Source organism: Trichomycterus rosablanca, chromosome 20 (assembly GCF_030014385.1).
Source record: "Trichomycterus rosablanca isolate fTriRos1 chromosome 20, fTriRos1.hap1, whole genome shotgun sequence".
Classification (NCBI taxonomy): Eukaryota; Metazoa; Chordata; class Actinopteri; order Siluriformes; family Trichomycteridae; genus Trichomycterus; species Trichomycterus rosablanca.
The window spans coordinates 22,292,358-22,319,820 of record NC_086007.1 but is presented as its reverse complement, the minus strand read 5'-3'; the positions used below and the strand labels follow the sequence as shown (position 1 = coordinate 22,319,820).

Below are 27,463 nucleotides of genomic sequence, written 5' to 3'. Positions count from 1 at the left end.
CTAGTAACACACACAGATACACCACTAACACACACAGATACACCACTAACACACACCGACACACTAGTAACACACACAGATACACCACTAACACACACCGACACACTAGTAACACACACAGATACACCACTAACACACACCGATACACCACTAACACACACAGATACACCACTAACACACACCGACACACTAGTAACACACATTAACACAATAAAGACTCAGGAACAGGAGAAATCTGCAAACACAATTAGAATAAACCAAATTACACAAAGACTCAGAACTAAATATCTGAATTATTGGGAAACTAAAACTCAAAGTAAAATGCAGTGTTATCTGGCCCTAAACAGACACTACAGTACAGCACATTATCTGAGCACAGTATCCGACCCTAAATTAAGAAACACCCTGACGAGGTACAGACTGAGCGCACACGACCTGGCTGTGGAGACGGGGTGACACACCCGGTCCTGGCTGCCCCGGGAGGAGAGGTTGTGCAGCACCGCACTCTCAGTACAATAGAGACGGAGCTGCACTTCCTCACCCAGTGTACCAAGTACCACCACATCCACTCCCAATTCTTCCCTAAATTTAACACCGTCATTCCCAACTTTCCCTCCCTCCCAGACCCCGACAAACTGCCCCACCTACTGGCACACTAGCAGCACTTTATACACACACCTGCCACCAGGTGAGGGACAGTGGGTGACCATGTCCCATACACCCACCCACACACACAAACTGATTGTTATTACTACCCCATTATTTTAAATATTATCATTTTTATTGTTATTATTTGCACTGTTTTTATTAATATTTTATTCTCTTTTACATTTTTTGCACATGTAACTGTTTTGTATTTATTTGTTCTTTCTTATTGTTATTTTTATTATTTCTCTCTAACTTGCTTTGGCAATACGAATGTCCTTATTTGTCATGCCAATAAAGCTTATTTTGAGTTGAGTATAGCAATAGTATATCTATTTGTGACATTGAAAGTTAAAGTGAAACACTTTGAAGTGTTGTAACGTTGTTCTGAAACGTTATACTGTATAATAACCATCTAAAATGTTAAGCAATGCCCCAGTCCGTGACACACTGCTCTCCCCTACATTAAAGTATATAAACTTCAGCAATACTGGCCCTGTTTTATTTGGTATCAGATTAATACCTAATTTTGCTGTATCAAACGCCACTACTTATTACCTAGATGCTCATAGGTCTGTATCAGTCACGTGTGTTTCGCCACTGTGGATGGATGCACCATTAGTGATACAAAAAGACATTGTGTGTGCACTTTTGGATATAAAGTATGTAATAAAAGTATAGCAAGCATGGATATTTTTGATGTTTTATATTTAAATGGTTATTATCCCCATAAACACCTTGGTACTATATCCAGATGACGACTGAATTACAGTAATTCTGAGAGCACTTGAAGGTAGCACGGCTTTGGTGACCCTGAGCTGCTGTGACGCAAACCCACAGCAACAATGATGGCGGCGCTCGTGTCCATGCTGAATCGTGAGCTAACGGTAATAACAGGAAGAAGTTCGTTGTTAAATGGCTGTAACAGTGTTGTTATAAATCCAAGAAGATCTATTCGAGGTCTCAGGCGCAGACCTGTGGCTGTGCTTTATCCCGGAGATGAACGAGAAACTGTTCTTAAACCCAATCGGACATCCGAGTCAAACCTGCAGCACAAACATGAACCTGCTGGACTGAAGAGATCATCAGGACTGAAACCTGTACAAACACCAGGAGCAGCTATAAACAAACCGAGTGGAAATAAAATCACGCCGAAACTCTCTATTGATACTTGTAGTGTGAGAGAGCAGCTGGGTGGCTTACGGTTCGAAAAAGCTCTACCTGGAGATAAGAGACTAGCGTGAGTATGGTCCTGTCCCATTCCCAGCCTGCACCCTTCACCTAATCCCTACACCAAATCCCTCTGAACCTCTCAGAATTGAATATCGTTCTTTACTGACAAATTCGTATCACACAATGCCTAGTTATAGGTGTGAAGTGTATGGCCAAAAGTGTGGCCACCCAAACATCCCATTCCAAAACCATAAGCATCAATATCCCTATTGCTGTGGCGACAGCTTTGACTTCTTTGGAAGGGGTTCTGCTAAATTTTGGAACATGACCATGGATTTGGGTCCTTGGAACCACAAGATCTAGCCTTTAAGATCTTAATTGGCTAGTCCGATCTGCCATGTTCACATGATCTGTCTTTACTATCTAACAGGCAATTAAAATGTATTTACATACTTTTAGTGTTTAATAGCAAAACTGGTTTAATACTTGTATCCCAGACACCTTTCAGTTCATATACCACAGGGGTGCCCAATCTCATTCACAAAGGACCAGTGTGATTTTCCTACTAATCTAGCACAAGCTACACCAGATTACAATTGTTAAAATAGCTAGTCATATTTTTAAAATGCTTATTTGCTTCAAGCTTCTACCCTGTTGTTGAAAGACCTGCAGCCACACCGACTCTTGGTGGATAAGATTGAACAACCCTGATCTACAGTACAACATCTAACGAGTTGTCCAGTCTAGTATTTCTGTCAAATTCGTAATCTGTTTTTATTTAGTAAGTTGGTGAGCGTTGGACGCTCCAGGGCATTTCGGGAGCAGGAGGGTAAAGTGTTGCTAGAGGGAAGGCGTCTGATCTGTGATGCCCTGGCTGCCGGAGCCACTCCACAGGTGCTGTTCTTTAGCAGGGTGGAGCGCCTTCAGGAGCTTCCGCTGGATAAACTGGGCCAGGCATCTCTGGTCAAGGTTAAATTTGAGGACTTGAAGATCTGGTCAGATCTGGTCACTCCACAGGGTCTTATAGGTAAGTTTTACCCTGGTTAATTCTTAGTTGTTAGAATTAGATTAAGGATTTCAATGATTAATCAGTTAACTGACAAGGAAGTCACTGTTTGATTAAAGCCGATTCTTCAATTGGGCCGGTGATTGCTTAAAAAATTCACATCCCTGGTATAATAAAGTTTAAAGGTTATTGTAGCACCTCTTAAATATGCACATCATAATCATCATGAACAAAATATTAACCACATTAAAAAATCTCCAGGTATATTCTCAAAGCCAGAAGCATCCCGCCTTATGTTTCCCAAAGATCTACGTCTCCAGTCGATCCGTTTGTTCCTGATCTGTGATAATGTACGAGATGCAGGCAGTCTGGGCACCATCTTGCGCTGTGCTGCTGCATCTGGCTGCGATCGAGTCCTCCTTACTCAAGGTACAATGCTGTATATTTAGTCTCTATATGTTTTCTACACTGTCACAAGTTTCTCAGTAATAATTATTCTGTCATAATACAGGTTGTGTGGATGCATGGGAGCCTAAGGTGCTGAGGGCTGCAATGGGGGCCCATTTCCGCATCCCCATATTCCCAGGTTTGGATTGGGATCGTATTTCAGAACACTTACCAGAGCAGGTGACGGTCCATGTAGCAGAAGATGCTATTGCACCACTGGTTAATAAGACTAAAACACAATCTGAGGAATACGATGACTCTGACTCTGAAGAGGAACCCGATGATGACTTCGCTTACCCATGTTTGGAGCGTAAGGTATATCATGAGAACTGGGCACACAAAAACACAGCACTGGTTGTTGGTGGAGAAACACATGGACTGAGCTTGAAGGCTTTCCAGTTGGCTGAGGACACAAACGGCTATAAACTTTGCATCCCGACAGCTCCAGAAATTGGGTGTTTGAGTTCAGCAATGATGGCTAGCATTTTGCTCTTTGAAGGTCGGAGACAGTTGATGAAGTCGGTTCAGAAAGCAAGTAGAAGAGTAAGATCTGTGACAAGTAAATAAGTTTTTCCACATGTACATACAAAGCTATTGATCACCTACATTTATAACAATAACAATGTTTTTGTTAGTTTTAGCAGCAACAACTGGAACCAAATGCTCTTCACATTGCTGTGGAGGACTTTGTGCCAACTGTTTGCAGAACTGCGTGAATTTTGTGTTTGGAATCATAGTGTTCTTGCATACAGACTAATGAAACAACCTTCTCATTTAGGGTCTGCTGGAAAATAATTAATAGCTCTGTTTATTATGGCAGGTCGCTCAGACCCTAAAGCCTCCCCAAACCATCACGCTAGCACTTGTCAATTTAATCTGGTTGACTGAGTAACTAAAAGGGCATTTATATTTTACATAGGTCCAATTAGTTTTGTCTTTGTTCAAATTTTCAAAAGGGTCAAGCCAAAAGAGTACAGGTATTGGCAAGTATTAAGCCTCTAGGATCAAACCACAGTGTAATATTTAAATTGAGCAAACTTGGAACAAAACATCTGTAAGGGTTTAGTGACAACTCATCCAAGACATCACAAAAATCCCAGAACTTTCTAGCCTTATCTAAGGTCAGTACTCCTGACTTTACAATACAGAAGGCACTAAAAATGAGATTTGTGTTATAGAAACAAGGAGAAACTGGTAAACATAGGAAACGTCAGTGTTAGTCAGTTTTGAACAAGATCTATAATGGCTGGCAAAATCAAATGCACCATTTTATATTATATGTTTGTGTGGGGATAAATTAATAAGAAGGTAAAGTCATCTGTTCATGAGCTGAAACTGAGGTGTGATTGGTTTAAGCAACATGACAATGATGCAAAACAAAAGTAAGTCCACATCTGAACAGCTGGAAAACAAAGTTTTTTGTTCAAACCCTTACTTGGACTTGACTTGAACAAGGGTTATATAAGTGTTGAGAAATACACTGTTCCTTAAATAAATCACATTATGTATAAAAAATGTTTTACTCAAGTTCCGTTTGTGTAATTTTTTGTTTTGTGTAATGATCCACAGCAATTTAATATGACATTTGCTATTACAGATGAGAGTGACATTTTTAAAGCACTGTACATGTATTAAAACAAATAATCATGTCTTGTTTGCTTGTGTATTCTACATTCATTTAAAGCTCACAATTTAGAATTTCCAACTGCTGACTAGGATAGGTGTATGACATCACAGCAACATGGTTACCCAAACCATCAACATCAATAAAGGGACATTATTGTATATGGCCAAGGGTATGTGAACACCCCTTCTAATTACGGAGTTTGGAAGTTTTAGCCATAAGCATTGCTAACGGGTGTGTAAAATCAAATCTATAAAATAAATTATATGTTTTTAATTTTATGGTAACAGTTTGGGCAAGGCCCTTTCCTTTTCCAGCATGACTATGCCCCAGTTCACAAAGCGATCTGTATAAAGATACGGTTTGTACAATTTGTTGTAAAGGAACTCCATTATAATATCAGTTGTTTTCTTTATAAATTATAAATAAAACTGAAATGGTAAACCAACGCCATATAAATGTCCATAGTTTTATCATGAAATGTCCAACAAGCTCATGGCCAGGTGTCCACATACTTACTGGCAATATACTGTATATGTAAAGTTCTTTTAAATGAACTAATGTAGTAGATCAACCAACATAGTTAAGCTGTAGTTGGTTACATCTAAATATATGAATCTATTCATTAGCATTTGATGCTTGGACAGACCAAACTAAAGTCAAGCTTCTGTGGAGGCGTCCATGTTTTCAACGTAAATAACGGTTCTCAGGTAAGTCGAACGCACTATAAACAACATTCCTGTGGTAAAAACTAGTACCAGAAGGGAGTGCCAGGTCCACATTATGGAGTTTTTCTTAACATTAAACACTGCATAGGAACTTGACAGTGAGTTTTAATGGCCGGAGCTCTTCAGAAACACAGTTAAGATGTACACTAGATATGCCTACATTCAGTAAGCTAACTTGCTAATCTGTGTCTTCAAATTTACCAACTGCTTTAATAAACTGGACCTTCACAGAAAATCCACTTCAACGTGCTTGAGAGGAAAACAAATGCGTGTAATACTAATAAGAAAGAAAGTAAAAGTCCGTTTCGGGTTCATTAATAGTCGACTGCAACAAAAAAGAATGAAAAAAACGGCTGCAAATGTGTTCATGTGAATATGTAATTAGCACCAATTATACAAAGCCATGTGCACTGAAGGACCTGAAACGATTTTCTGCAAATAAATTCCATTAATATTTATAAAATAAATGTCAATAAGAATTTCCCCCCAAAATCCAAAAACACTGCAGATGACATTTGAGGTCTGAAATCCTGTGAATGAAATGAGTCTGATGCATTTTACCATCCAGGTTGTAAAAGCAAGGCACCACAGAAGGGAAAGAAAAACTCCAGGTATGTGGGTTGGTGTTTTTGTTTAAAAAAAAAAAAAAAAAAGGTGGATCTCAGTACATATTGAGGCTTTTTACAGAAAGAGGGTGATGGGGCTGTCCTGTCCAACTTTAAATAGGCTCTGGTTTGAGCTTTTCAGCTAGAAAGTCAGTGACGAACTGTTCCACCACGGCCGGCGTGATCTCCTCCACGTCTTTGACATATTTAGCCCGGGCAGACATGTCCAGGATGGTGAGCAGTGGTGCTGCTTCAGGCAGGTTGGTGTAGTCACGCAGAGAGTCGGTCATGTCATCCTGTAGAAAGAGTGGAAACTGTCAGGTAACATGGTACACAAGAAATATGGATAACTTACAAAGAACAGCTTTGGGAAAAAATGTAAACAATCAAATCAAATTCCATTTTTTCTTGCTTTACTAAGTATAAAAAATTTGGCATAATTTTTGCACATGTGATTATGCCTCAAAATGTGCATAACTTTGCTTGTGTATTAACTTTTAAAATCACCAAACCTGAGGTGTCATTCAAACTCTTGCTTTGGACTGTAATAATTTCAGTGGATAAACTTAAAAGTAAATAATCTGGTTGGTTAAGATAAAAACTGACTTGTCGACAAGAATATAAATTACTATTAATAATTTAGCATGTAACAGCCTTCTTTAAAAGGTCCAACCTTTTAAGGGCCTACAGTCACTATGGACCTGTTTATACTGTAGAACTGTGCAATGGTCATTACATTTTGGTAATTAATACAAATACCAGTAGGTTTTAAAAATTATTTGTAGTAATTTGATACCAGAGCAAAAGCAGAAATGCTATTGAACACAAATGCTTTAGATATAAACTGTATAATTGTTAATTATAGAACAAGTAATTTCAAGTATGTAATCTGGTTTGTTGACAAACATACTAGGATGGGTAAAATGAAATAACTGTGCTGCCTTCAGATGTAGCAGTATGGTCATGTCACCGCAACTATATTAATCATTGTCCGGGTTGCAAAGTAATTGTAACAGTCCTCTTAGCTTTAGCCAACAGAATGAATACTGGTTAGATTAGACAGTATAACAGAGTTGCCCTTTAGTGTGTCATATGGTAAGACTGACAATAGGAGAGAAAATTCAGGACCCGTTATTTCCCTTTAACCTCATGCAGACAATGACCAGTTATACACAGTTAATGAAGTGCATGCTGTTTTATACCAACAACCCTACTGCACCTAGAGTTCATTATTTTTAACTGCACAATGAACACAACTGTTAAAAAAAGATGCAGAAAAAAAATGAAAATGAGCTCTGCTTCAGTTTACACACTAATCCACTACTACAGTACATTGGTTTATGTTTTGTTGCATAGCAACATGTTGAAGTACATTTCTGGCAGAAGAAACAGTTCATATTAAATACTATGGAGCATGATGGAGCATCATGATATTGGGCTGCTTCTCTACATTCCTGGGACATTACATATCACACAACATCAGGGAAGAATGAATGAAGCGACAATAAAGGAAAATTTAATCTAATAAATTAAACTAAATCTAAATGTTTCAACAAAGTATTAACACCAAATATAAAGCCAAAATATTTCAAGACTGGTTTTGAAAATAGAAGTTGAAGGTGCACGCATGGCCCCTTCAGTCTGAATTATATTGGTTTACCTGACTCCTATTGAAAATGTATTCAAGAATATATCAAAAAATAAACCAGAATACTGCAAAAAGCTTATTTCTCACAACAGATGTCTCAAATTTTGAAGGAACATAGTGTAACAAATGTTAAAAAATAGTTACATACAATGGACGTATATTAGATAACAAAAAGTAGTTGAATACTTGTTTCCTCATCCTTAACTTGACACATTCATATGAAAGACATCAGAAGTCTAACAGCCACAAGATGGCGGTAATATAAAGTCCTGATGTGTTAATCTCGATTTGTCCCTTTCACTTCTGACTTGATTCCAATGGCACCATGAGCTTTTTTCCACGTAGCAGTAAATGCATTAAACCACACAATCAGATTTCAGGCCTCTGAAAGGTTTGCTTGACTGTTCCGCTACCTAAAAAGGAAAAGTCAGCAGGCGGCGATGATGACTTGTTGCTAAACTGCTTACAGATGGATCAGAAACACTTTTTATGTGTTCAGAACAGCAACATGACTTCACTGCTGACCTACAAACTCAGTTCTGAATGCTAACAAATTAGCAACAGGGGTTTAGCTACAGTAAAACTGGAGCAGTGGAAAATTACAAAGATACGCAAATGTGCTGATTACGTACTTCCAGTAATTTGGCAGGAAAAGAGGAATCAGAGGAGGCAGAGGAAGCCATGATATTACTCATAATTACTTCCCTTTCCACAGTCCAGATGGAGACTATTGTCCAGTCTGAGGCTACAGGACAATGCACCAAGCAATCTCTTATCTGTAACAGGAGAATCCATCTATACTATTCTAAACAACATGTCAAAACCTGGAGAAAACACTTAACCAAAATAATGGTATGTAAATTCCAGGAGGTTCATCCTGTCACTTTTCTCTCCAACAAAGGTCAGAATCATCATACCTTCCTACAGTATTTCAGAAGCAAGTTATAAATTGACGTGAGGGGAAAAACATGAGAAGAAACCGTGTTTTAAAGCCACAACCATTGATAACAGGTCTATAAAATAATTCATATAAAATAAATCCCTTAATGTCAACAGTTTAAAGGTTGGTGTAATGAAACTCTAGTGGCAGGCACAGAGCTTTGACCTTAATTCCACCTTTGGGATAAATAAAAAAACTGATTGCAAACCAGGCCTTCTCGACAAACATTGGTACCTGACCTTTTAAAACCTTGTTAATTCCCACAGACACACACTAAAGTCTTTGGGGGTTTTGGAATGGTACTACAAGTATGGTGTTTATATACTTCTGGCCAATATTGTGTATGTATAGTACAGCTGGGCTGGATCTGTCCAGTAGGGTGGAGGAGGAGGAATTCGTTCACAAATGCTTGAAGAGGAAACAAATTATTAATTGGTTATTATTTTAGTTTATGATAAATTATTCACAATCCAGATTGAATCAAAGAGAACCCTGAAGCCGACGTAAAGAGAACTGGAATCCGTCACTGACATCTCCAGTGCTGCCTGCTGTTAATGTTGAACCACACAGCACGTCTTCTTTTGTGGGAATGTTAATCTAAATATGGTGCGTACAATCACACACACTGCCTGGTTTTGAGTGTGTTCGATCTATGACTGTGTGAACTTTGTTTGCTAGATCATAAAGCCACACAATGTAAGATTTATTCTGCTAATGTGTGTCAGATTCTATGCTGTGAGGCTATCTGATAAGACAAGAACAAACAAAGACCACACTATTTATTCTCAATAGTTCATTTCAGAGGTGGTTTCAGTACAAGAGACACTAATGATACTGCAAAATAAACAAAACCAGGCTTTTTTCTACTTCTCCTAAATAATATAGAATAAGTGATTACAATTACAAGGACGACAGTTGACATGTTTTTTGGGGTTTAAGAAAGGAATTCGAAACATTACTTCAAACTCACCAACATAATACTGTATGGCCTTAAGCTTGTTGGACATGCTCTTCCAAAATGCTGCGTATTAGTATGGAGTTTGTGGAAGGCTTTTCTCAAGTATGTCTGAGTGCCCACTTAGACATGGAAAGTCCACTCTATAAAGCTTTTGACAAAGATTTCTTGTGCTGATGTTTTTACAAGGTTAGGCCTCAATCATCCCAAGAATGATCTAAATCAAGGAATTTAGGCTAAGGTCAGGGTTCTGTGCAGGCCATTTGAGTTCCTCTGCACCAACATGGTTAAACAACGTTGACCATGTCAACCTTTATTGACCTTTTTTTAGAGCACAGTGGCACAGTCATGCTGGAACAGGAAAGAAAAAAAAGAAAAAAAAAAAAACTGTTGCCACAAAGCTGGAAGCATATGATTTATTTTATATAATTGGTTTTATACACGTTAGCAATGGGTGTGACTGGAACCCCTGAATAATTAGGAGGGTTGTCCACATGCTTTAGTCCATATATTCATGGATAAAGAAAATAACTAAATGCTTTCTAAACCAAGTTCACAATTTGCTACAATTTTTTAGAGAATGTTTGTTGTTCTACATTTTTCTAAAAATCTCTCAGACAGGTTTTAGGGATTGCAGTGGATTAAGACTGGGTTGATGATTGGGTGTTATTTGTACTGTAAATACATGACATTTATACACTTCTTATCTTACTAAGAAACACCATCATTTCATTAGCTTGATTAAAGCATATGCGAGGAAATGGAAAAAAAGGAATTCCGTAGTGGGATAAACAGTTTCTTTGATCTCTGATTACTGACCCCACACAGAGACACCAGTTTATCTCTAGTCATGACAAGCGGCAGCTGGTTGGAAGCCCATGAGGCTCAAAAACGTTGCCCTTATATACACTGTGGGGTATTTAACATACTTCCAGTATCCACTTGAAATTCACACACACACACACACACACACACACACACACACACACACACACACACGAATTCATGCAAAATGCACCTGAATTCATTATAAAAGATGTTGCCATTGGTTACAAGGATTTTACATGACTAGTAGCAATCATGGGTAGGAAATTTCTTAAAGTTCTCAGGGACACTTAAATAAAAATGAGATTAAGAGCCATAGTAAACACCTCAGTACACCTGACTCAATTATGAATTGTATTGAATGCTATTGTATTATGTTGTGAAAAATATTGTGACACTTCCAAGCATGTTCAGACAGTAATTATAAGAAATGTAAAACAGAATCCAGCAGTCATGTAAAAGGAATTGCAGGGTGACCTAAAGGCAGCAGGAACAGAAGTTCCACACAGAACTGCACAGAAAAAGAAGCACTGAAAACAGTTTGTGTTAAATTCTCTGTAAGAATCCCACATTGGAATGCTCAGGTGGCGCAGCGGTAAAACACTCTAGCACTCCAGAGCTGCCATCTCAAACTCATGAGTTCAAATCTCATGGACAATGACAGGTTCATCCAAGTTAAGTTGGTTACAGGAGGGGATTCCTCATAACTCATAACCTCTGCTGGCTGATCAATGGCGCCTGCACGGTTGCGGCTCTCCTCGGTCAGAGTGGAGGTCAGCAACAGTAAAGAGAAAGCAAAAATGCAATCAGGTAATATTTTATCATAAGTAACTGTTACTCTTACTCAAGTGTGAATACTGGAAACTTTATACAAAATGGCTTACACTTCAGTAAGGGGGCACTGAGTACAACTTTATGGTCTGCTGTGTGTGTGTGTGTGTGTGTGTGTGTGTGTATGTGTGTGTGTCCAGTTCTGCACAGTGTTTGTAAGCAGCTGGTATTAGTTTACAGTAAGTGTGCATACTTTGACGAATACTTCTGAAACATAAACTGTAAGAAGAGCAATCCAGAGGGGCTGTGATTCCTGAGTAAACAAGAAAGAGAGCGTGACTGCGAGAAAGTAAAACAACTGGAAAAGACGAGTCGAGAAATTATGATCGCTGTTACTAAGTTGTGAACTCTTATAAGGTCAGTGAAAGAACACCAGATAAGCAGCAATAACAGAGGACAGAGAACAATAAGCAACGAACTGCCCTACAATCCTGTCCATTCCTACATCCCACTGCATTTAATGAAATCTAAAGATGCCAATATTAAGTGTACATATGCTAGAATTTAGATGAATCCAGGTACTCTTGAAGGAATTCATTATGGTCAGTAGAAAAAAGAAGAGAAGGGTTAAGACTTCAATATTAAGAACCATACAGTAAAGTATGGTTTGTTTGTTTGAATAGGACTTCATGTTTAACGTCATGTTTTACACTTTGGTTACATTCATGACAGGAACGGTAGTTACCCATCACACAAGATTCATCAGTTCACAAGGGTATACTAAACACAGTCATGGACAATTTAGTGTCTCCAATTCACCTCACCTGCATGTCTTTGGACTGTGGGAGGAAACCGGAGCACCCGGAGGAAACCCACACAGACACGGGGAGAACAAGCAAACTCCACACAGAAAGGACTCAGACCGCCCCACCTGAGGATCAAACCCAGGACCTTCTTGCTCTGAGGCGACAGTGCTACACACTTAGCCACTTAGCCAGTGAAGTATGGTAGTGGGTGCATCATGATAAGCTGCTTCTCGGCAAACAGTACTGAGGCATAATAAGCCATTGTACCATGACAGGACAACAATTTTCAACATAAAAACACAAGATTGATGATTAAAAAGCACAGAAGCTACAAAGTCTGACTTGAATCTCCTGACTTGAATCTCATGAAGTTCATCGGGGGACCCTCATAATCTTTGGGATATGAAGACGGTTTGCTAAAAGAACCACAAAGCTGCAAAAAGTAAATTACTCCTAACAGCAAGCGTATTGAACTATATGTCCAAAAGTATGTGAACACCCACAGATGAGCTGGTTCATATTCCAAATTCTGTTCCAAAACCTGGATCACAATTAAGGTTCAAGTTTATCCCAAAAGTGTTTCATGAGACTGGTGAGGGTGAGGGTTATGGCCGGACCAGTTGTGTCCATGTCAAACTCATCAAGCTGTGTCTATGTGAACAGGGACACACTCATACTAGAACAGGAAATCTTCCTGGTAGGAATGGTTGAGGCTGAAACATCTAAACTCAATAATTAGAATGGGTGTCCACATAATTTTGGCCATATAGTGTATGATAAATGAGGTTATAAAACCAAACATGAAAGAACTACATGAACATAAGCACCTCTCCAGCTACAAAAAAGAGCAGTGGGGTCTCCTCGTCTTTGGCTTTGTACTTGGCCATAATCTTCTCAGCAATTGGCTGGATAAGCTCCTTCGCTGGCTCCAGTTCTCCCTCCTCCTCAGCATCTTCAAATTAAGAGCATAGAAATCATAAAAAAATAAACAGAGAGAAGAAAGGAAAGATAGATGACTCAGGAGAGTGTAGTGACAACCTCCCACCCGTGCACATAGCTTACCCACAAACAGCACGAGACAGGGACCTTCATGTAGCTGCACTGCATTGGACTCGCTGAGCTCTAGGACAGGTCGTGGATGCCAGGGAAAGAGATGGCATTCTGGGTCGTTAAGCACTTCCACTCTGCCCTGCCGCGTGATCATGTGACCTTCCGTGTCCAGCAGAATTAGAGTGGGGATTCCTGCAACACACACACACACACACACACACATTAACACTGCTGTAACAGTGACTCCTACTATCTGGTACTGGTGGCAAGGGAAGGGGGCTTAGGGGTATATTTTTAAGACATCTTTTATCACAAGGAACTTTACCTTAAATATGAATTTGCAGTGCGTTCACACACACTCACACACACACACATTAACACTGCTGTAACAGCGAGTACTACCATCCGACCCATGCGGCAACTTCAGTGGAAGAGGAATACTTGAGTCTAGTGTTATGGCTAGGGTCTTACCCAATTCACAGACCGTGAAATGAGTTTCCCGTTTCGAGCTATAAGGTTTGCGTTTAGCTATTTACCATTTTTTATTCGCGTAGCGTTCAAGTGCTTCATGTTTACTGGCCTATAAGGCGGTCCTAGCAATCCTATGGCAATTCAGTTAGCAATCGGTTAGTCAAAATGTCCAAGATGTCAAAGTGTAAAGGAGCTAAAAACACGACTCGGGTAGCTGAGTTTGGAAAGCTCCCAACCAATTCTGTGGACACAGACGGGGGTGTGAGTTAAAACACAGACAAGTATTTTTGTATTTGAGACAGAGTCTCGCATAGTCGCTGGATGTTCTAGGTTTACATTCAACCATTAAGGTAGCTGTGCTGTTTATTGTAGCTTCTATTTATTCTATAGTTATGGCTCATGTAGTCCAGCACTGGCTGTCTGAAATGTCCCAAACCAAATTCCGGAAGTGCACGGCACATTCTGAATTTTAATTTTAATTAATATGCCTGATGCAAATTGTTAGCAAAGATTTAGTTTAGCTGAATTGAAAGTGTCAGATCAGGGAGACACTTCTAATACGCAGAGCTGCAGGTCTTCAGGAGATGATACATGCCTAGTTGAAGATTAACACACACACACACACACACACACACACACAGATCTGTCTGCATGCTGTTAAGCCCTATTTGAGATTTGTGCTAAGGCTCTATGTTAGCTCTTATCAGCTTCACTCAGAATGAAAGAGCGAGCATCCCTCAGTCAGCGTCAACAAAAATTCCACTCATTCCAGCTCAACCTGGCCAAAAGCCAACAATCCCATGCTGCTCACAGGGGAAAAGTGAGACACAGAGATAACCAGGTGGAGACGAGTCCGCATACAAGCCGGAAAAAAGCTGACGGAAGAAGAATTCAACCTATGAAAATGATCCCGTACAGCCCATCTTCCACCAAACACTAAAGTGGTGCTTCACAGCTTTTCAATCACACTTTAATCCACAGTGAGTGTTTGTTTTATTATAAGCCTATGAGCTCTACAAGACTATTGGAGTGTAATTATGGAAATATTTGCCCATTCGGTCACAAGTTTGTGACATAAAAGATGTGGGCAACTTGTGACCTTTCTAGGTCAGCGAAAGAGTTTGCAAAGCAGCAGGGATCACCAAAGGGGTTGGTGGAACTGGATAAATTCAAATTGGGACTATGTAGTGGAAACCAAACATACAAATAATAATAATGAGTCAAATATTAATTATAATGTGACTTTGTACATTTGATGTGATTTTAAGAGCAAGCAGTTTATGTGGCTATTTGTAACTTATGTACTTGAGTTTGGTAGGAAGAAGTTTCTCCACAAGAGGGAGCTGTTGGTACTGCAGATTTAAATCTGATTTTTATATTATAAGCGAATGTGCTCTTTTGTTAATATAATGCATTAATTATTTTGTTTCCTTCTTTCAAAGCTTAAAATTCCTCCTGCTTTATCGTATTGATAGAACCAGCCAATCAAAAGTGACCACAGTCCTTGAAACAACATGAAGCTATAATGGCAGAAGGTGCTACAGCTGCAGGAACTAGTAAAATACACAGCTGTTATCAGTGTCTGCATTTCAAAGGCCTGTTTGTCGTAGGGTTAAAGCTAGTTTCCCCAGAGGCAGGAAAAGAATCTGACAAAGCGCTCACACACACACACACACACACACACACACACACACACACACACACACCGCTTGGATAAACCAAATAAATAAAACAGCCTTCTTTAGTAACTTAATAGCAAACTTGACCAGCTTCCCACATTCCTCAAACTCTGACTCTTGTATCCCCTCAATCATTTTCACAAACCCTCTCACCACAAAAACCACATCTCATCCCTGTGGGAACAAACTGACGTTCACACACCTTGTATGCCATACAGTCTGTTAAGGCGTGACCTCCTGGCCTCGTCTGTGTACGGCATGGCAAGCCACGGCATCTCACTGAAATACTGTGTGAAGGAATCTTCTGACCTGCAAAAAAGCCACCACATCATTTCAATTTAAAGCAAAGTTGACCAAAAATCTGTATTATAACGTTAAGTCAGTTTTCCAGTCCTGTCTAAAGGTGTTTTCAAATCAGGATTTTTGTTACAGTCGACTCTGTTTGGACCCAGAGTGAACACATGGTCCGGGACACACCACGAGTCAAAGTGATCCATTCCTGAGGCCAAGCAATGAATAACATTAATGGCCAAAAGTGTCAGATTACATTCTATTTTAAGTTTTACAATCGCGGGGAATGCGATGCTGTGACCTGCGGATAAAAAGCATAAACAGAGACCTAATATAGCTCTCCTTATATATGATCTCTTATCAAACACAATGTCTTTGTAATGCCCTATATGGCTAAAAGTGTTAAGACACATGAGCCGAGTTGGAAATTCCAAATCCATAAACATTAAACATTAATAACATCCTTTCAACTGTAGACATTATAAAAGCTACAACTAATACAGTGTATTATAAGTGTAAAACACTATATGGACTAAAGTATGTGGACACACCTCTTATCTATTCAGCTTAGGTGTAGACACACCCATAGAAAACGTGTAAAAAAAAAAACTACATAAACGAATGACATGCTTTCAACTTGGTGACAGAAGTTTGGACAGAAGTTGGAAGAAGGCCTTTCCCGTTCCATCTTTGTACCCCTGTGCACAAAGAGGGGTCTATAAAGAATGATTAGAAGGATTTGGTGTGGAGGAACCCGAGCAATATGCACAAAACATGGACTTAAACCCGACTAAACACCTTTGGGATGAATTGGAAAGTCAACTGCGTGCCAGACCTTCTTGTTTTTGGTTGGCGCATGATAACTCCATATTGTTATCAATGCCTATGGTTTGTAAAAAGATCATGGTTAGGTGTCCTACTTCTTATATAATATTTTTAGCGATTTAGTCTAGTTTTGTTAATGTAGCTCTCAATTTTGAGTGTTTAATCACAGATTTACCCAAATGCAATACATAAATGTTGGTATTGTGACTGTATTTTACCAGAAATTGGTAAATGTAAGCAATATTAATGATCAGCGGCACTTTTTGGCTGGTCAAAATGAAACATAGTCTAGCACATTCCCCCATCAGACGTGTGTGCAGACATTGGGCTCTTCATTTGACCAACCTGTGGTAGATTCCAACACAGAGCTGTTAAATGAACAGACCTACACCAAGAAGTATTTTTTAATCCAAGCACCATGACCAGACAGCAGGTGTAGCTGTTGTACCCCATACAGAACGCCCTCCCTCAAACATGGGTCTCAGAGGTAATGAATGGGCTGGAATAGTAGACTGTGTGTGCTCTGTGTGTTTTCATAACCATGGTACATTTACATCTCCAAGTCAGAAGAGGGTCATGAAGTCAGCGTGGGAAATAAAGACCAAAAATACTAGTTAAGGGCAACTGAAGGACTAAACTGGCACTTGGATAGTAGTTGTGTAATGTGTTTTAATGAATATTTCTGGGTACAATGTGTGTGCAGATAATAAAAAGTCGTCTGTTACACTAAGTTTCATATTAACTGTTACTGCCATTGTTTTTTTTTGTTTCTCCACAATTACCTGATTGCATTACCCTTCCCCTCTACTTATGTTGACCTCCACCCAACTGAGAAGAGCCGTGACTAACCCACTCCCCCTCCGACACGATTGGACTATCAACTGCATTTTTTCACCTGCAGCTTTGTCCTTGAAGACAAACACCCTGATCCCATTATCCCTGTCTTCTGCCATTATAGCAAACGTATGTAGATACCTGACCATGAGCTTGTTGGATATCCCATACCAAAACCATGTGCATTAATATAGACCTCTTTACCCAAGCAAGCTTACAGTATACAGTTCAAGCAATTGAGTGTTAGGGCGTTGTTCAAGGGCCCAACAGTGGCAACCTGGCAGTGGAGGGGTTTGAACCAGCGATCTTCTGATTACTAGTCCAGACTGTAGAAGTCACCGGTGCAGCAACAAGAAATTGATTCTTCAATGGATTTCTTTATTGATTCTACAATTGAAATTGATTCTTCTGTTGAACACTTACCAGGCCGGTAACACTGCTAAGACGCAAACCTTGGCTTCTGCAGTGGTGAAATAGCATATTGCATTTCTGCGCCACCCGAACGCCATGCTAACTGGTTCATTTATGCACTGGCTCTACAAATAAAACAATGCCCAAAAGACAACGAGTCTTACCTGTCAGCACTGACAAATACTATCTCAAACTTGTGTCCAGCCTCCTTCACTTTCCGATAGGACTCCACCAGCACTCTGGTAAGACTACGGCATGGGGGGCACTGTACACACACACACACACACACACACACACACACACACACACACAAATGAGCAAAAACACAAGGCCAGCCGAACTAGATGCTAGTCAAAACACTTTAAGAATTTACAGGCCCCCTGCACCACAAACAAAAACCCAAGCTGAAATATGACTTCCTCCATGTCTTCATCACTGGATCATCAAGGGTTGTGTGCACTGGTGCTGGGTTTGCTTAAGTCAGATTCTGTCCACACAACCCCCCTTTTTAATGGCATGCCAACTGCCAGAGTCAGAGACCCCCCAACACAAATAGAGAATGAAGCCATTACACCAAATGGCCTGTTTGCTCTCCAAGCTTCTTTAAGGGTGAAGAACGTTAAACGGCAGTTGGAATCATTTTGCACTAGCGGTCCCAGATGTTGGCACTGCAATGTTTATCAACAGGTTTGCTCACCCAGCGGCTCGTGTCCATGACTCACGACTGCTACCCAGCTTGCTGATCCGCACCATTCCCCATTCCCAATTTAAAGCTATTTAAGGTTAGTACATGAAGTGGAGTCCTTCTTTGTCGGACAGGGCTAATCAAAACGTAACCAGTGCACTGAATTTTTAGATAGGAAGGTCATTACAAGTGTCTACAAAATGCACAAGAGTCTCTTACCCAGTGTGCTGAGAAGTACACGCCCACATATGAGCCCTCCAGGGCAGTACTGTCCGTCGTCTGCCTATCGTTGCTGAGCAGGGGTCCGGCCACCACCTCCGCAAAGGGCTTCGGTCCCCACGGGAACTCCAGACCTAGGAGGCAGAAAACAAGAGTCTAAATAACACACCAGCACAAACTCGCATTGACTGTCTATGTAATAGTAATACTGTAATAAAAGTTCATGTGTCCAATCGACACCTGACCATGAGCTTGTTGGACATCTAATTTCAAAAAGAAATGCTATTAAAACAGAGTGTCTATAACAACAGCTGCTCTTTTCTCACAAGACTTTTTAAACCAAGCTTTTCTTCATGTCTTTATAGAGCTTGGTGGTTCAGGAATGAACCTTCCCTAAACTGTTGCTGCATTGTTGAAAGCATTGTTGAAGTTGAAAGCATATGATTTTTTTAATATAATTCATTTATAACATCATAGCTTCTGTTCTTGTTCCAAAACAAGAAGCGTTTGGTTGCATTGTTAGCAATTTGACAATTTGAAGTTGTGCTACACCTCCAACATCACTCCACAAAATAGCAACAAGACTTATAGACTGAATTTGTACTTATTAAATCAGTCAGAGCCAGACTTTTCAAACCCTTGGCCACAACCCTTGGGTGGGTCGCGAGCCAAGAAATATAATAATTAAATGAACAAATTTTAACAGGCACATAAATACAAAATGAACCTGTACACAAACACCTCTTGTGGAGGCTTTACGGTAATCTTGTGAACCACAGTGGGACCGGATTGGCACCATTTTTATTAATTTTATTAATTATGTATATTTCGTTTTGTGTTTTGTTTGTGTTGCCTGGGTCACGGTAAAAATCCCAGACAAAATGTGGGTTACTAGAAAAAAAGTTTTAAAAACCCTGAGTTAGAGCATTTCGGCATTGCACTTATATTATATACGTGTGGTAGTAAAATTGTTTGTACATATTTGGACGGTTACTGTTGGTAAACTGCTGGTTAATAAAACATCGTCTCACTTCAGAAATACTTTTTTTTAAATGAAAAAATAAGGATTCATCAATAACCATTTTAATTAATTAATTAAGGATTTAATGTTTCATTCACAAAGTTGGTTTAATATTTCAACTAAATTAATTTCCAACATCAGTCGATTGATTTAAATTATGAACACATATGCAGATACGACACACATTTCAGCATCATAGGGACACAAACTTGAAATCCGACTGCACATTCGACACCCTGTGCTCTGGCTATGGAATTTCGTTTACTGGATTTGGGCATGAGTCACTCTCTGTGCTGCTGAAGTGTGAGTGATATCCGCATCTCTTCTTAATTCGGATCATCTGCTCAGATCATCTGTTACAGACTTTGTAAAGCTTGACAAATGAAGAAACTGTTTTGTGTTGAACTAATTTAAAGCACAAGCAAAGAAACAACTGCATGTTTAAACTGTTATAAAGGAATCTATTAAGCATTTTTGTGGAGATGCTGGAAAAGCAAACTGGTCACAATTGATTATGTTTAACTCTGTACCAGAGTAAATCAGACATTTTGCTTCATGCTATATAAAGGTAGATCTGTCGACCTTGTTACAGTAACTTATGTTGAGAAGAGCTTTAAGATACTGGGTAATCTATATGATTAGCATATTTAGCTCTAAAGGATTGCTAGTGGACTTTAAAAATAATCTACACTTTGATTATATGGTACTGTTCTACATGATAATCATTAAAGCATTCATTTTGCTATTTCATTTATGCATTTTCTCCCTTTATCTCCCAACCTAGCACAGCCAATTAGTCTTCCACTGGTGGGGACCCTGATCATATCCCAGGAGGGTGTTTTTGCCTGCCATACGCTCCCGCTCCAGTAGATTCGTGCTTGAGGCCAGTCTCACACATGTAGAGTCATGCACTTATCTCTGCATTCCCCCACTTCTGTACAGACTCCTCAGGCTACTAACCAGGGTTCTTATACAGCGTTGAAGACCCCACCCACCTCTACTCTGGTGTTTTCCCACCACACAGACCAGTAGCCAACACAGACAATCGTGCCCACTAGGGGCAACCAGCCAAACAGTAGTAAAGCCGAGATTCGAACTCGGAGAGCTCAGAATCTCATCACCGGTGAGCTTGCAAAATTTAATCACAGGTGGGTTAAGTAGGAAAAAGGTTAAGAAATGCTGGCTTTGCATAAATATACTGTATAGAGGAATACACTATGCCTTCTGTATTCCTTCGCTGCTTGTGTCAGCATCTTAACCAGACAGTAGGAGGTGCTGCTGCAGCAGCAAGGAGATCTGTTGAGCATCCAACCAGAAGAGTGGCAGCGCTGTGACTTAAAATGGGTTCTTGAGGTGGTGGACTTTGAACTTTTTTTCAAGTCCACATTTTGTCCATGATTTTTACCGTAACCCAGGCAACACAAACAATGCATCAAAACAAAACACAAAACGATATATACTTCATTAATAGAAATGGTGGCAATCTGGTCCCACTGTGGTTTACAAGATGTAATGTAAAGACTAGACTTTAAAGACTAGGTTATTATACTGATGAACCAACGTTTACGTCTGCCCTAAACAGCTGATTTGCATACGCCAGCCAGACGCAAACACCCACCCTTTACTCTTATATAATCTAAACTAAACCCTTGACAATCCAGCATTACTAAACCACTCCCATCACTCCAGCTACTGCATATAGAAACGTTTACACACGTCCTGTCAATATATTCTTACTAATCCTTATACTGGTTGCAGCATGACTGCGCACACACACACACACACACACACACACACACACACACACACACACACACACACACACACACACACACATACACAGAGAGAGAGTAATGCAATCTGAAACATGCCCGCACTTTCTTTATGCACACAGACGTCAGGTAAACACTTATCTGCTCCAACTTTTACCCATCCACTCCCCCCAGCTCCAGCTCAAACACACAAACACACTCCAATCCAGCAGCCTGGTGAAGACGAGGGAGAAATCTGCCATACTGAGAAGCGGCTCGTCTCGTCCTGGCTCATCTAGTCTCATTACTGGTCCAGCACCTCTGAAAAAGTGCACTAATGAGTCAGCAGGATCATTCAGTATGAGTACGGCTACTGCCAGTGCCTGGGTTTATCAGACCAGCCAGGAATCTGTCATTCAGCTCATGGGATAGGCTTTTTTCACAGGGGGAGTTTCACACATGCCAAACGAGTCCTAATAAATCCACTGACAGATGAGTAATTTTAGAGCAGGATGTAGAAATATTGACAGCTGAAAGCTGTTTTTTAGGGTTTATAGAGGAACAGTCGTACTTTATCTTTTTCATAGTAGAAAAGACAATGTCAGAACTTTCAGAACAGAATGAAATCATTTATCTTCGGATATCACGGAAGGAACCCATCAACATTCCCCAGCAGTTCTTTTATTGGTCCTGCAATTTCCCAATTTTCCTCCCAATCTAGTCGTATCCAATTACCAGATTGCATTACGCTTCCTCTCTACCTATGCTGATCTCCACTCCTGATTGAGGAGAGCGAGACTGACACACTCCCCCTCCGACGCGTGTGCAGTAGCCGACCACATCTTTTCACCTACACGAGACGAGTTCATATGAGGATCAGCTTTGTGTACGGAGCGACATCAATGCATTATCGCTCGACTCTGTGCAGGCGCCATCAACCAGCCAGCAGAGGTCGTAATTGCATCAGTTATGAGGTTCTGGCTCCGACTCCCACCCTGTATGAACAACAGCCAATAGTTGTTCGTGTAGCCGCCCAGCCCAGCCGGATGGCTGAGCTGAGATTCGAAATGACGAGTTCGAAATGTCAGCTCTGGTGTGCTAGCATGTTTTACCGCTGCGCCACCTGAGCGGCCTCTAAAGTGACACTGGAAATAGTGAGCTATAAAGCTGTATGGTTGTGAGATATCTATTTATAGCCTTTCATATTTAGATCCTCAGTCAGTTGTATAGGAAAGCCCATGGGTGTTAAGTGGCAGCATGAGGTCTGAAGAGTCAGATCATTTATTAAGTTCCGGAATTCAGAGAGTCATCAGCAAACAACTCATTATTATCTTTCAGTCTTTTTTAAATTTTTCTCCCAATCCAATTATTTGATCATATGTCGACCTCTACACCTGACCAAGGAGTGCCCTAGCTAACACACCCCCCTTTGACATGTGTGCAGCCCCGACATGTGTGCTTCTTTCACCTGAACAAAGAGAGTTAAAATGGAAATCCGCATCACGCACTGATCTCCATTATCCCCCGTCAACCACTCAGCATTTGCAGCAGTTATGAGAGATTCCTGTCCAGCCACTTTCCCGCCCCCTACAGACACACAGTCAATCGTCTGTGTAGGTGCCCGGCCAGCTGATAGCTGAAGACTTAAGAGCTCCAAGATCTCAGCACTGGTGGGTTAGCGTGTTTTATCATTGCGCCACCAAGCAGCCCATTATGATCATTCTTGACATGGCTGATGGGATAATTAAAGCTAAATCATCTTTATGGGGTTCTAGGCTGATAAATGTAAACTATTCACTTGCCTAAGATTCATTTAATGCCAACAATTGACCAGTAATCACTTATTATTATTTCTAGTAAGGAGCAGAATTACATACGGAGAGTCACGCTGTGCCCCCTGTGAATCTTCCACCACTTGTGCAAATATCCCCAAATATCCCCACTGGTTTATAATTAAATATGAAAACATTGTTTTTCTAACAATCTGAGCCTTTAAAATAGGGTCACTGAATAAAAAAAGTCACAGCACACTGGTCTTTTAATGAAATGAAAGGGTGTCCAATTCTTTGCATTTTATTTACAGTCCTGGTGTGGGTGGCACTCACCTTTAGGGTCGTCTTTCACAACAAGCAAGCCGTTCCGGCACACCACTTTCCCTGTAGTTACATCCACAAACACCAATGAGGGAATACTGGTCACCTTGTACTTGTTCCATAGCTTCATCTGTACAGAGAAAGAGAAGACGGTAAAAGTCATTAGATGGAGGCCTGCGTGGAGCTTATTTTTAAAATATGGTGTCCATCTGTTCCCTCAGAGGACAGGAGCGTTTTCCAGCACAAACACATTCCATACATTCAGCAGTGTTGACTCAGCTCTGTCTTTGATCAGATCTTCAAATCGATCTTTCATAGATATCAAACGTTTGTTCTCGTCTATGTTCCATCATTAGAGCTGTGTGATGGAAGGAACTGCACCCTGTCTGACTGCCTCTGTTATTGTATATCACCTATGTAAAAAAGTAACTGCATTAATAATTGGTTGCACCAACTTTAGTAGTGATCACTACAACTACATGGTCTTCTAAAGACTTTCACATTGATGTAGAATTGTTTTAGTCTGCAGAACTGATTTAAATGAGATATATTGGACTTTAAAACCTAAACTGCTTATGTTTTGATCAATTTCCTCTTATACCAATTACACTGCATCTTCAGCCCCTATATATGTGCATGTGTTCCAGTTTATTCCAAAGCAAAGTACACTTCCTGACTGGCTGCAAACATAACAAGGTTAATAACAGAAATAGCCATAGTTGTTAAGGTATTTACTTAAGAGCGTATTTGTGTTCTTAAATTGCTATTTATATTCACTGCTTGCTTTCTGACCTATTAACCAAGCAGCCCTTGTGAGAGAAAGATGGTAAATTACACTCACTCACTCACTCACTCACTCACTCACTCACTCACTCACTCACTCACTCACTCACTCACTCACTCACTCACTCACTCACTTAACCGCTTATCCAATCAGGGTCACGGGGGAGGGGTGCTGGAGCCTATCCCAGCTTTTCAATGGGCGCAACCACACAGTAACACCCAGGACGGGGCACCAGTCCATCGCAGGGCAGACACACATACACAAACCCATTCACCTATAGGGCAATTCAGCATCTCCAATTAACCTGACTGCATGTTTTTGGACTGTGGGAGGACACCGGAACTCCCGGAGGAAACCCACGCAGACACGGGGAGAACATGCAAACTCTGCACAAAAAGGACTCGGACCGCCCCACATTGGGATCGAACCCAGAACCTTCTTGCTGTGAGGTGACAGTGCTATGGTAAATTACACTAGATGTATTATTACATAATCAATTACTACTTGGAAAATGTAGATCCAGTATTCTTAAAATACTGGAACATGACTACTGGATCTACATTTTCTAAGTAGTAATTGATTATCTATTAATTCTTCTAGAGTAATTTAACAGTTTTCTCTCACATTCTAGAGAGCTTCTTTTGTTATTTTCATCAACACTTCCATTAGTAGTTCCACTATCAGTTAGTATTCCTGTTTTTTACTTAGGTGGCCCGGGTTTGACTCCCGGTATGGGAAGTTGTGTTTAGGGACAGTGGTAGCCTAGTCGGTAGAGATGTGGTCTATCAATTGAAAGGTTGAGAGTTGGGCCCTTGAGCAAGGTTCTTAACCCTGTCTGCTCCAGGGGCGCCGTACAATGGCTGACCCTGCGCTTTGACCCCAGCTTCCAAACAAGCTGGGATATGCAAAGAAAGAATTTCATTGTACTGTACACCTGTATATGTATATTTGACAAATAAAAGCATTCTATTCTATTCAATTCTATTCTATTAAGAACAAGTGGACAGTTGTAGTCTAGTGGGTAGAGCTTTGGGCTATCAATAGGAAGATTTTCGATTCCTGACCCTGCGCTCTGACCCCAGCTTCAAAACAAACTGGGATATGTGGGAAAAGCATTTCACTGTACTGTACACCTGTATATGTATATATGACAAATAAAAATGTTCCTCACTTTTCTACAATTGTGCTAACAGTATCTTGACCGTGTTTCCTTTATCAGTATTTTACTAAATAGGTTTGGAAATGCAGCCAACCCGATTAAACAGCAGCTGAAGAAAAGCAGCGGCAAATGAGCTCAAAGTCAGAATCAGACAGCTACAAGGCCGATTCAAGTTTAGAATCAGACACGTGAGGAAATCCAAACTGAAAGATCTGTCTCTGTGCCATCCTGCTTCACAAAGCCAACGAGGCAGTGGAAAACTCAAGCACTAAAAGAAAAGAAGTCAGCTTAATGGAAAACAAAATCCAAACTCAAACCCAGTCTGTGTGCGCAGTTTCCCTTCCTGTGAGAAAGAACAAAATGAGGTAAATAATTCTGCGGTATACATGAGAAGTGCAGAAGAGCCTGACTTTAAGGATTGAGGGACGCTTGTGAGAAAGCTGAAAGATGGATGAGAACTTACAGACATTTATTATTTATAAAGCAGAAATATATGCTTTCTCTAAAAAGCTAAAAGACTTTCACTGATAGACGTTCTACACATGTACAAAGCAGGAACATCAGAGAGCAGCAAGAGCAGCCATGGACGTCTGAAAATCGTTGGTGAATGAAAAGCATTTCTGAAGCCGTTTGTTCTTTTACTTTCTGACTGCTTGTGCTTTCTCCAAGTCTCATGTCAGATCAAATTTTTTTTTTTTTTATTGTCAAACCCAAAGTTTCTTTTGCGGTTTCTCATGGCTTGAGACAGTGTAATCAAAGAAGTTTTAGAAAGTCATGGTCTGGCTGTGCGATGACTGTGGGACAGGCAACTTTCTCATGTTCCAAATCCTCCCACAAGCACGATCGTGTACTGTGAAGACAGATCTGAGATACTGTATGAAGGGCAGCATTGGTAAAGGACGTCACTACAGCACACATCAACTGATCGTAATAACAGCAGGCAAAGTTTATATACAGGCATAATACAGAAATCAACAAACTGCACAAATTTAAACCAGAGTTGGGCAATAATGCAAAAAAACACTATATTTGTCCTTAGATTTATAAATGTTCCTCAATTGCAGTTGTCGATTTTTTAATTTGTACATAATGCAAATAAAATACATCATTTAATTCAAACAATTTTTTGGAATTAGAGTGGATTTTGGAACAGCGCCATCTAGAGCAGTTTTCATTATTTATTTGATCATTTTTAACTGTGCAAGTACAACAAACCTTCGTATTTTTACCTTAAGTAAAGTCTTATTTATTAGAAAGGTAAATAAATGGGCACTTGGGTGGCACAGTGGTAAACTACCACTGAAATACACGGTTTGAATCCACAGTGGTGTCAGGCATCTACATTCAGACAAGATTGGCTATGTTTGAGGGGGGGTGTCTATTTAGGATGCAGAAAGGGGTCAAGGTCCTGCAATGGATTGGCATTATGTCCAGGATCATTCTGGTTAGCATACCTGTCTTGGCACAGTTTTACACTAGATGCCTTTCCTGATGCAACCCGCTTTATTTTATCTGGGCTTGGGACCAGCACTCAGAGTGCACTGACAAGTGCACCTCCCAACAATAAAGGGAATTGAGTCTGTGTAGAAGCCCGACTGACTGATAACACTAAGATTTGAACCCCAGATATTTTACCAAGGCACCACCCGTGTGGCCTGTTTATTTGAACATCACCACATTTTACCAGTTCAAACTTGTTCCAAATAAGGCTGCCAAGGTAAAACTGTCGGCTTCTAATAAAGATAGAAAATACAAAGAACTAGGGGTGCCCAGGTGGTGCGGTGGGATATTCCGTTAACAATCTCCGAGTTCAAATCTCAGCTCTGCTCCTGGTCACCTGGGCGCCCCCTAGCAGGCCTGCAGCAGACAAGATCAGCAACTAGTCTGTTGGGTTGGTAAATACTGGACTAAACAAGGAGGTGAAGTCTACGCCGCGTAAGACAGGCTTCATGCGTGAATTCACCAAAGTATGGGCGAATAAGAAAGGGTCATGGACTGTGCATGCATCGCAGGGAGC

At 40.3% G+C, this 27,463-nt stretch overlaps 2 protein-coding genes across 2 annotated transcripts in view; one reads left to right on the top strand and one right to left on the bottom strand.

Annotated features, from left to right (window-relative positions):
- Positions 1 to 1,493: 1,493 nt before the first annotated feature.
- Positions 1,494 to 4,920, top strand: mrm3a (mitochondrial rRNA methyltransferase 3a). The gene is made up of 4 exons (XM_063016935.1): positions 1,494 to 1,885; positions 2,601 to 2,845; positions 3,086 to 3,253; positions 3,336 to 4,920. Exons 1-4 carry the CDS (start codon positions 1,494 to 1,496, stop codon positions 3,836 to 3,838), a joined length of 1,308 nt encoding a protein of 435 aa, XP_062873005.1. The 3' UTR covers positions 3,839 to 4,920.
- Positions 4,921 to 5,712: 792 nt separating this feature from the next.
- nxn (nucleoredoxin) overlaps positions 5,713 to 27,463 on the bottom strand; it is a 55,924-nt gene continuing 34,173 nt past the window's right edge. The window contains exons 2-8 of the mRNA XM_063016937.1: positions 23,516 to 23,633; positions 18,639 to 18,772; positions 17,899 to 17,999; positions 15,576 to 15,682; positions 13,236 to 13,415; positions 13,001 to 13,125; positions 5,713 to 6,524 (exon numbers count right to left, since the gene is read on the bottom strand). Coding sequence (XP_062873007.1) covers positions 6,342 to 6,524; positions 13,001 to 13,125; positions 13,236 to 13,415; positions 15,576 to 15,682; positions 17,899 to 17,999; positions 18,639 to 18,772; positions 23,516 to 23,633 — 948 coding nt within the window. The 3' untranslated portion in view covers positions 5,713 to 6,341. The remainder of the gene's footprint in view (positions 6,525 to 13,000; positions 13,126 to 13,235; positions 13,416 to 15,575; positions 15,683 to 17,898; positions 18,000 to 18,638; positions 18,773 to 23,515; positions 23,634 to 27,463) is intronic.

Excerpts from the sequence above, each read along its gene's own strand:
- mrm3a (XM_063016935.1), top strand. The coding sequence starts at position 1,494 with ATGGCGGCGCTCGTGTCCATGCTGAATCGTGAGCTAACGGTAATAACA. Across the intron at positions 1,886-2,600 it reads CCTGGAGATAAGAGACTAGC|TAAGTTGGTGAGCGTTGGAC; the intron begins GTGAGTATGGTC and ends GTTTTTATTTAG. Across the intron at positions 3,254-3,335 it reads TCGAGTCCTCCTTACTCAAG|GTTGTGTGGATGCATGGGAG; the intron begins GTACAATGCTGT and ends GTCATAATACAG.